General features: G+C 40.8%; 1 protein-coding gene across 4 annotated transcripts in view; it reads left to right on the top strand.

Moving 5' to 3' along the window:
- ripor2 (RHO family interacting cell polarization regulator 2) overlaps positions 1-10,690 on the top strand; it is an 83,091-nt gene that overhangs the window by 42,314 nt on the left and 30,087 nt on the right. For 2 of the 4 annotated variants that reach the window (XM_080204339.1, XM_080204338.1), the window contains exons 9-13: positions 1,273-1,316; positions 1,637-1,762; positions 4,400-4,548; positions 4,795-4,924; positions 8,913-9,059. In XM_080204339.1, coding sequence (XP_080060465.1) covers positions 1,273-1,316; positions 1,637-1,762; positions 4,400-4,548; positions 4,795-4,924; positions 8,913-9,059 — 596 coding nt within the window. The remainder of the gene's footprint in view (positions 1-1,272; positions 1,317-1,636; positions 1,763-4,399; positions 4,549-4,794; positions 4,925-8,912; positions 9,060-10,690) is intronic. The other 2 variants (XM_080204341.1, XM_080204340.1) reach the window with 1 other exon arrangement.

The raw sequence follows: 10,690 nt of genomic DNA on the forward strand, positions 1-10,690 counted from the left end.
TTCACAGTAATTTCATTGCAGTGTTAATGTAAGCATACTTGTGACACTAAAAAACAAACTTAAACTCAACCAACATCAATAAATAGATTCCTGGTCACCATCATATTGCTAATTGTGGTCACTTGTTAAGTGTAAACTGATTGCATGTTTTTTTACATGAAATTAGTAGTTACACTTTTGTAAAGTCTTTTATTAGCTGAAAAGTTGGAACATCCTTAAGTCATGAAAATAAATATAAATTTGTTGGTTCTTTTAAATTATAAGATGCAACACGATAACAAGATAGAATATTGCTGGTGGACACTGCAAGTGCATATTATCCAGCGTGAGCAATTGCTCTATAACACTGATCATTACTGATCATGGAGTGACCTGGACAAGATGTTTTCATTAGTAGGAGAGACTAGGATGCAAGGGCACAGACTCAGAGTAAAGGGACTACCCTTTAGAATCGAGGTGAGGAGGAATTTCTTCATTGCCACAGAAAGCTGTGGAGGCCTGTTTAAGACAAAGATAGATAGGTTCTTGATTGATAAAGGGCTCAAAGATTATGGGGAAAAAGCAGAAGAATGGGGTTGAGAAATTCATCGGCCATGATTGAATGGGAGACTTGATGGGCTGAATGGCTTAATTCTGCTTCTATATCTTATGGTCTATTACAGCTCAAATGTGAGATATTCCAGAGATTAATTGGAGTGATTGTTTCCTCTTTCACACGGGCGCATTTGATGATGTCCCTAGCTGAACGCAATATGAAGATGCAATCCTATGTCTGCCCAATTTTCCCCTCATGTGTTTCACCTCAGTGGTTATTTAATGCCAAAGTGCAAAAGAGGAAAATCTGCTGTTATCGTTATGCTGTCAATGCTAAATGTAACAGCGTTCAGAGATGACATGATAAAGAATATCAACACATACTTTTACCAAGATTCGACTGTTTAAAGCTTACAATCATCAAATGGACTCTGATATTTCCTTTCAGTAAAAAAGTCAAACTCAAGGTTTGCTCTTCCCCAGTTAGCTTGTCTTGCTGAGGGCTTGTCTTAGATTTTCAGGCACCCCCATCTAAAATTTCCAGTATGTATCTTTAGTGAGCTTGGATAGCAGGAATCCAAAAACTTTCCCCTTAACTGTGTATACAATAGAATTTATGCGCAAATTGAAAGCTTACAAGCCTTAAACCCAGCAGCTAAGAATGTAATAAGTCTTTTTGGTAAATTCTATTCAACTTGAAATTCTAACTGTGATCTTGATATAATTTTCACTCGACAGGCTTAGCGGGTTTTGCACGCCTTTGTCCAGGAGATCAATATGAGGTAAGTGGTTTATACCTTAACCTATTTAAGTGAGACAGGGCATTGCACTGTAAGGACATATTGATCCTCAACAAGGTGATAATAGGCTGCCTGAATGCGATAAGGCTTTTAAAAAAAATGTTTATTTCCCCTTTTCTCTTTGCTATGCATCCTCCAAGTTGTAGCTCAGGAAATCTGAATGAGGGGGTGCAACTCACAGTGGCCATTCCAGCTAATGTAGGGGGCAACTGCAAAGTTTGAACAGAATGAGAAGTGGCTGTGGGTTTTGAGATGCTCATAAGTAAAATAGACACTAACTTTTTTTTGTGTCTTGCAACAAGATCTTTATGCGGTACGGCCGTCAAAGGTGGAAACTAAAGGGCAAAATAGAAGTGAATGACCGACAAAGCTGGGATGGAGAAGAAATGGTTTTCCTGCCCCTGGTTAACGAACTATTCTCAATCAAGGTACCTGATTTATACTTATAGGGATGACTCTTGCAAATTAGTGTTTAGTTTGATCAGATTGCCTGTTGGGAACTACGTTCAAGGATGGCCACCTCTGATTGGATGGAATTCCTGAAGTTTGATCTATTGCCATTTGATCACTTGATAATTGATCATATGAGATCTGATTAGATATTAAAGGTGGAATTTTCTCGTCCCGACCTCCATGGGAATCATAGCTGGCGGGACAGGACCAAGCAAACGTGTGTTGACCTCGGGTAGGATTTTCTACTCTTGGGGCGAGCGTGGCTGGAAAATCCAGCTCTTTAAAAGTTAGATCTGCTGTAAACAGGCCTCCTCCTCTTCCTCCTACCTTCGATGTTTCTGTGTAATTTAACTAATAGATCTGTGGCCACCTCTCCAGTTGTGTACACAGTAGTGGTCACATCTTTTTCAGCTCATCTAAAATAAATTCATTAAAGTTGAGATGCTTAGAAAATCCAAGAAAGTGGTTATACTTCAGCTATGGTGTGATATTAACCAGAATGCTCCATGGGTTGGGAATGGGGTTGCCCTCACTGATACAAGGTTAACCCCTGGAGTTTATTTGGTGTTTACCTAAGTTGTTCTTCCACCAGTCTACTAGCCCATTGGGTCTGCCCTGTTTTGTCAGGTTTTCATGCCCCTCTCTCCCTTCTCACTAATCTGCCTCAAGAATTCACACTGGGGTATGGCCTTTCTCATTTCTATCATCATACCTCTTTTGTTTTTTGCTTTTATTAGTCCCAAATCCCAATGCGTGTAATTGAGACTAGCATAGTGGTTAAAAAGGGGGGCAGCATGGGAAAGTTGAACCTCTATGACTCTCCGGATTTAACAGCTCATTATTTTTCCCTACTTGTGTATGTGGCCCTCTTCTCCTGCGCCACTCTCCTTTGCCTTATTCTGTACCTTCTAAGTTGTTCATTGTGATATCTTAATTTTCAATGTGAAGGCTTCACTACGTTCAAAACATTAGCATTTTCTTTCACAGATGTCGCCTAACTTACTGAGTGCTTCCAGCATTCTTTTATTTGAGCTTTTAGATGATTTTTATTTTATTTTAGATGAGCTTTTTCTTAGAAAGCTACTGCAGACAAGGAATAGGACCCCACAGGAACAGAGAAATGCTGGAATGTTTTAGTTTCTGGGCTTTGTAACCGGTGTGTGGAGTGTAGTTTGCTGGAACTTCCTGACCATGCTGGTAATTTTAAATCTTCCTGTTCATTTTATTCACTGTTCCAAAGTTCAATAAACACCCTGTTGCTTTCCTTCTCTTTCAAGCCAATATTTCCCCACAAGCTTGCCTTGACTTGAAGCAATGCTGGGGATAGACAGAGAAATGGATGAATACCCCACTGCCACTCCCTACCAGCTAATGGAAGCAGAATCCATATTTCTTCTTAAGAAGAAAAGTGGATATTTGACAACAGATTTCAAAAGGGAGAATGATGGAAATAGGACTAAGTGGGAGAGAAAGGGCTTCTGGAGAGTCATCATCAGCTCCAACTGCATTGTAAAAATTCTGTCATTCTAAAAGAAAAATGTACTGCTGACATTGGGCAAAGTCCAGCAGCTAAATTATTACCATCCGCAGGCTGTTTGGTCTTATCAACCCACTGCAAACATTCAGCAGTCAATTCAATAGTTGAAGTAATTGGCTTTTAAGCTCTCAAATTTATGTGATGTCAGTGCAGAATTCCTTAATAGACATCTCTGTTTCATGTCAGGTTGTTTTCAGTCAATTCAACGGCAGCTCTTTTCCCTTTCCAGTATCCAGTGTCTTTTCATGGCTTATGCATTCAGCAGGTATTCCCTGGGCTCAAGAGGCTGCGGGTTTGAGCACTCAGTCAGGTCTCATGTTGCATCGAACAGTTGCATTCTTGGTGTTGTCGCCCTTCATAGAAATCATTAAGCTGAGACTCGATCTGCCGGCTTCGTTGGTCATTGAGGATCTTATGGCCCTTACTCTCCTCGAGAAAGGGCAGAGAGTTTAACTGATGACCTAATCAAATTAGCATGACTCACCCACAGCAGATTTACTGGTTAGTTCACTCACTGATATCTGTGGGATGTTAATGTTGCAAATGGTTGTTCTGTTTACGTAAACAGCACTTCAAAAGTAGCTTTGCTGTGTCAAAAACCACGTGATAAATTGTTCAATGAAAATAAACATAGTAGTGTGTAGTGTTAGAATTCATCAAATATTTCAATTTCTCCAGAAAACTTCCATTAAACACTTAAATTGCTGAAGGTGACATGGTGCTATTTCCCATTGAAACACCAACTAATGATGCCAATCAGTGGAAAATCTGAGTTTGACCTCCCTTCACCAAGAGGTCTGCAATGTAAACTGTACCCCACCAACAAATGGCTGATGAGAGTTGATGTTGCCTCGCAGCTGAAAGTGTAAATCTAGATTCAGTATTCTTTTTTGGTGGAAATAGGGCAGAAAATGTTGAGTACATGACCATTCAAGAAAAATACATTACAGAGAAAACCAGTTATTGCAGTACCAGCAAAGATAGGATAGCTATTAGCCATCATTGTGATAGAAATCTTTTAACCGTAAGTAATAACATACGCTCTAATCATTTTCTCTCTCTCTCTAATTTTCAGGTGTCAGAGTTGAAAGGACTGGCTACTCATCTCCTAGTTGGCAGTGTCACGTGTGAAACTAAAGACTTGTTCACAGCCAGACCTCAAATGGTTGCCGTTGACATCAATGACCTTGGAACTGTTAAACTCAACCTTGAGGTCATCTGGTAGTAAGTGTTACAGCTATTGACTGCTGCAATGCTCTTAATGTCCCATTGATGGCAGTAGTGTTGCAGGGCAGCCGATGGCATTGCCTCGATTCAGTGACAGTTATTGTTTGTCGGTGTAAAGAAATATTTTGAAGTCATTTTTTAATTATTTAAAATTGCTAACAAGCTAGGATATTTACGCTGAATGGTAATATAAAAGGTGAGAGGTTTGAAATGTTAATTATTATTTTCATGCTTTATCTATAGTCCATTTGACAAGGAAGACCTGACTCCATCCACAGGCAATCTGAACAAAGCTTCCTGTGTACAAAGACGATGTTCCGTGTACAGCCAAGGGACCCCAGAAACACCCACCTTTGAGGACTTCTCGTTCTTTGTAAGTGATGTGCTCCATAATGTAGCCAGTGCAAGATTAGTTAAAATATTATATATGCATAAGCAATAGGTGAGTTTAAAGTTTCAATAGAGCAGGTTGCTTATTTGTAAATTTAAGCTTCCCTATTTTCCATTTCTTTGTACTTAATGGTGGCACAGTGATTAGCAGTGCTGCCTCACAGCGCCAGGGATCTGGTTTCAATTCCAGCTTGGGTCACTGTCTGTGCAGAGTCTATGTGTTCTCCCTGTGTCTGTGTGGGTTAGGTGCATTGGCCATGCTAAATTCTCAAAAGTGTACCCAAACAGGTGCCAGAGAGTGGCGACTAGGGGATTTTCACTGTAACTTCATTGCAGCATTAATGTAAGCCTACTTGTGACACTAATAAATAAACTTAAGCTTAATGCAATTATATTGTAAAATTAAGCATGGATACAAGAATGTGGCATGTGATATTACTGATTTCCTATTATTGTGATACTACAATTGTCCCAATAAAGATGGAATAGTCAAGTGGATTAGGACACTGAGGACCCAAGTTAAAATCGGTGCCCTGTCTGCTCACTGACTGTTCAATTTAATGTTATAGGTCATGAATAGAATAACACTGGGCACAATTTGGCTTTATTTGTCTCACCAGAAAGGCACACTGGTGTTGGGTGTAGAACTGGTTAAGTACAGGAAGTGGATCTGAACAGTTACCTATGACGTAGGCAACTTAAAGGTGACACAAAACAGAAAGTATTTTGCTTCCTAACATTGACATTCTTCCCCATGATTGATACAATTTATCTTGCTGGGTTATCTGATTAAAGTTGATTTTCGGTGCGCTAATGATAGAGGATAGAATATTGTGTGGTTAAGTGCGTGACCTCGGCTCCCATATTTGCAATGTGAGTCCCCACTGTATCAGGACCATCAATCTGTGAAATCTGCTTCTGATTTCCGGAACAAATGTTTCTGAATTTGGCGCTTAACAAATCAACGATTAATGTTAAAATGCTCGCATTTAGAGTTTGATTGGTCGGAGGTTATTTTTCAGAAGGAAACAGCCAAGTTATGTATATTAGTTACAAATAATGTCAGCATAATAAAAATAGAAGATGGAGAAACAATGGAACAAAAGAGAAGGCAGGCCAAACAGAATTGTTTAATTTTTAAATTTGACTTTTGCAGTTTATTTTGTATGATTCAATCAATAACTAATATCTAAATAATAAATATTAAAATGTTAAAGTTTCTTTCAGCAGTGTCAGCTGAAAGCTTCTTTAAAATGTTTCAACCAGGGAGCTTTGAACTGCCTGAGTCTACAGGCATCCTGAATAATACAGTTCAGAAACCGAGTGAGCAGTTCTGTATAATTCGAGCAAGGTAGCTTTTGGGTGAAATCAAAAGCTGCTGATTGTCCACCTTTTACAAGCTTTCTAGCAAATAGCTCTTGGGGTAGGCTGGACAGCGGGATTTTTGAAAGGGGTACAGTCATACAATCACTACAGAAGGAGGCCATTCAGCCCATCGAGTCTGCACTGACTCTCCTTTGGATTATCTTACTCGGGCTCTATCCCTGTAACCCCACAAATTTACCCCAATAATCCCCTAACCTACACATCTTGGGACACTAAGATTCAATTTAGCAAGCTAATCCACCTAACCTGCACATCTTTGGACTGTGGGAGGAAATCAGACACGAGGAATGTGCAAACTCCACTCAGACAGTCATCCAAGGCAGGAATTGAACCCGGGTCCCTGGCACTGTGAGGCAGCAGTGCTAACCATTGTGTCACTGTGCTGCCCGGTAATCTTTAGCTTTTCACAGGAATCCTATCAGAAGCACCTAGTTAGACTCAGCAGAGCAGGAGAATGGGGATGAGAAAAATATCGGGCAGGATTGAATGGCGGAGCAGATTCGATGGGTCAAGTGGCCTAATTCTGTTCCTGTGTCTTATGGTTTTATGGTCTGATATTGGTAGGTACATGTTCCCTGTGGGACTATGGTGGGACACAATATTGAAAAGGCACAAGGTGATCGATCCAGAAGGATTGGCTACCATTGCCACACATGCCAGATAACGTGAAGGTCAAGGGAAAAAAACTCACATTGCATAGCGTTTTAATACCTGAGAGGCGTTTTACTCTCTTTTACGGAGGTACACCAAGATTTTGTTTCAACCAACTTGTCTTTGTGCCAAATGTCCCTGTATTGTTCTGATAATGGGCAGCTGTCCCCTTTATTAACTGGTTAGGTCACTGGAATTTGATGTGGGGTCACTGACAGGCAGAAATTTGGTGGCAAATTGGTACCATTGGATATTAGGCTTATACATCCGTGAGAATCCTTGGCGAAGACACATCAGCATAGAGATTCTTCTTGGGCAGAAACAAAAGCAAAACAGGCAGTATCGATTTAGCTACCTGTTATACTGCTGATTAAATATTCAGTAACATTGACTTCAATGAGCTAGGTGGAATCCTGTGGAGACTATGAGGATCTCATGTGCTCGCTGCAGGACCAATGAGAGATCTGTGTTGCCTCCTTTGGAGAAAGCCTGCTGAATCACAGGCCTTTTGGGCAGTTAAGAGGCCACCAGAATCCCTGGAATCAGATCCCTAGGGATTGAGATGGTGCCAACCGAGAGCTTCTGGCTAACCAAAGTCCCCCTCAGCAATGCCATGGGAGAGATGCTGGCTGCTGCTGGAGTCAACAGCAGCCACCACCAGAGGCCCAGGATCAAGAAGGAACCCCAACCCCCAAGTATCATGATGGGAGGGGTTTCACAGGTTGGGTGTCATGGGATCAGAGTGAGTGATGTATTGCATTTTGGTGAGGGGGGAGGTGTTGTTTAGCAACATGGACAGGGAGTTGGCTGTCAGCGGTGGAGGGATGAGGTTCTTAAATGGTCATTAATTGTCCACTTAAGTGATCAGGGTGGAGGAGGGAAGGCAATGGGGTGCTCTCGACTAGTTAAATGTCCTCCTTGTCTCCAAACACATCCCTAGAGAGGACAGAAGGTTCCAGCTAAGACAATTTTTAAAATATTTTGATGAGATGAGGTCAGTGGCTCGCGACCAAGACACGAGTCCAACTTTGATCTGTTCCTCACTCCACCGAATGAAGGCGTGAAAGAAATGAGCACCCAATTCATTTCCTTTTGTCTTCTGATGATTCATTTTTGATAGTAAGAGGTTTCAATTGAGGCTAATTGGGTAGAATGCCCTCTGTATCTCCCTTTGAATGAGTGTGGAGCAGATTCTTGCAATTTTGTGGCAAAAGTTTCTGAAGCCTCTTTTGAAATATCTTTATATAAGGCTGAATCACTTTAAAGCGTGTTGAATTTTATAGATTTTGGAGAAGAAAGATGTAATGACTTCAATCAAACCATTGTGGCTGGCTTATTGGGAAGGGGACTCCCTGATTAAGGAGTCAATTGATGGGCTAATCAGGGAGTCTTTTCCTTGTATTTAACCAAGAGTGTCAGTTCCTCTGGCACTCCCAAAGGTCAATTGCTGGCTGATAGCTTTCTGTATGCTGCTGTTGAAATTGTAAAAAAAGGGATTTTGGTGAAGGGACTGCTACCTCTGAAGGCTTATTACAAAAATAAATTTAGATTTGTTTTCAGAGCAGGTATCCCAAGTTATGATATAATAATTTAGTGAGATTTTGTTTATCTATTTAAAGTTAAAGGAAGTGAAAGGTTAAATTTAAATATCATTTGTAAAGTGCTTTGGGATGAGCCAAAACACTTCACAGTCAATAAAGTACTTCTGAAAAGCGTTGTTGTGGTATTATAGCCTTTGTGTCAATAAATCTCATTAAATTACATATCAAAGTTTTGAAGAAGTGAATTGTACTCCTTTAATTCCTGCCTTCTGCAATTTCCTTCTTGCAATGAGCATTCCCCCAGTAAACTGGATGTAGTTTTTGTCCAAAACATTCAGTTCCTTCCATTTGATGATTTTACCACATTAACCCTTTGAATTTTGATGTGCCAAGAAATGCCTGCAGCCATCACCAGACAGACTACGGCTGTCATTCATAGATGCTCTTCGGGACACGTTCTTTGACAAACTGCGACGGAGTCGCTCATTCAGTGACCTGCCATCTCTCAGGCTGCGGCCTAGGGAAAGGCTGGAGCTCTATGTGAGTCCCCTTTGAGGGAGTGATCTGTTTCTGTGATTGGGATTTTGCCAGTCGCACGTGTGTGTGTGTGTGTGCCTGTTACAGCAGTTGCTGATCTTACAGATCTGTGTGCATCATTCCATTGCCTTGTGTTGGTTGTGAAGAAGCAAAAAGTCTCCCAGATAACCATATCCCTTTGTGAATAAACCAGTGGAGAGCAATTGGAGTTGATAAGGAGCCTAATTGTTTTCAGATATGAATTTTAGATTTTTCTCATTTGCCAATTGTGACAATATATTGGAATATACCTGGCTTTTGGATTCCAAGTAAGTTCTAACAGTCTTCTCCCATTTGATGCTCCTAAGTTGACCCACCGAATATCAGCTGAACCTATTTCAGAGACCAGGGTCTGATTTCCCTGCTGGACACCTGCATCTAGAATGCGGGATTGCTCTGAGACTTTGGAGCCGAAAGGCACTTGAAAGACCCTCAGATTCGCAAAGGTGCCATTGAGATTTTTTGCCATCCGTGACCTTGGTGTCTGCCCACCTCGGATCTTCCAGTCCAATGGGGTTAAACACAAAAGCCACTCTTTGATTCCTGAGCACACCCTTTCTAATGGCCTGACAAACCTGCAAGAAAGTGAGATGGGATGGGTCGGTTAAAGCTCATCCCGCTTCTTTTATGTCAACAGCTCAGATTTGCTCTGGGAGCAAGCTCTCCAGCCTCCTTGGAGGATCCTCAGGAAATCCCAGACACACAAAAAAAAAGATGGAAATCTCAGATTATGGACCTGTGGCCTTTTCCCTCTGCTTTTCAATAACAAACTGGGATTTCTCAGGTGCAAAGCAGATGAAGATCTGATGTATAATTTGCTGTTTTCCAATTTTGGCTGAAATTCTCTTTAATTGATCTCTGGTTATAAAAAATAGATCTCTCCATTGCCTGGAGAGTGAAGGATAAACCCCTAACCCCCATCTATCTGCCCAGTCTTGTGAAACCCCCTCCTTTGTTGTAACAGTGACTCAATATAAGCTCCTTGCATCCCAGCTGGCCACATTTGAGTTGACAAGTATTGTGAAGAGCCTACAAGTTAGCCCGGTCCACTTACTACTGCTGTTAGCCTACCCCTGCCATAATGAATGCAAACTTCAGGTATATTCCTTGAGGGATTGGTGTGTACATCTACATGGTTTGATCTGAGAAGTATAAAAGAAGTTTGTTTATGACATTATTTATGCTGCATAATGTACTCATAAATAATGACAGAATGTATACTTCTAATACTTCTAGGAAATGGAAGAATATTCCTTTTCCAGTAGCAGTGAGGCAATTGGCGTTTCAATATCAGATTCCACTCTTGAGACCATGCATGATAACATCATGTGTGCATTGTCTGACCTGGATTACCCTTTACTGTTCAAACACCAACACTTCCAGCAACAGCAGTCAGCCCATACATTGGCTTCTAAACATTGCAGGGTTAAACTCGAAAAGCTCCTGACCAGAAGCTCCAATCTTTGAGATGACAATTCCACCTACAAAATAGTAGATGGTGATTTTTTTTTAACACTTATCAAACTACTCTTCATTTTTGAAAAAGGAAAATGCTGCAGGCATGGATATTTTTCACTAAAATGTAATGAGTTAAA

The sequence above is a fragment of the Carcharhinus amblyrhynchos genome, chromosome 2 (assembly GCF_965287045.1).
Source record: "Carcharhinus amblyrhynchos chromosome 2, sCarAmb.v2.hapA, whole genome shotgun sequence".
NCBI lineage: Eukaryota > Metazoa > Chordata > Chondrichthyes > Carcharhiniformes > Carcharhinidae > Carcharhinus > Carcharhinus amblyrhynchos.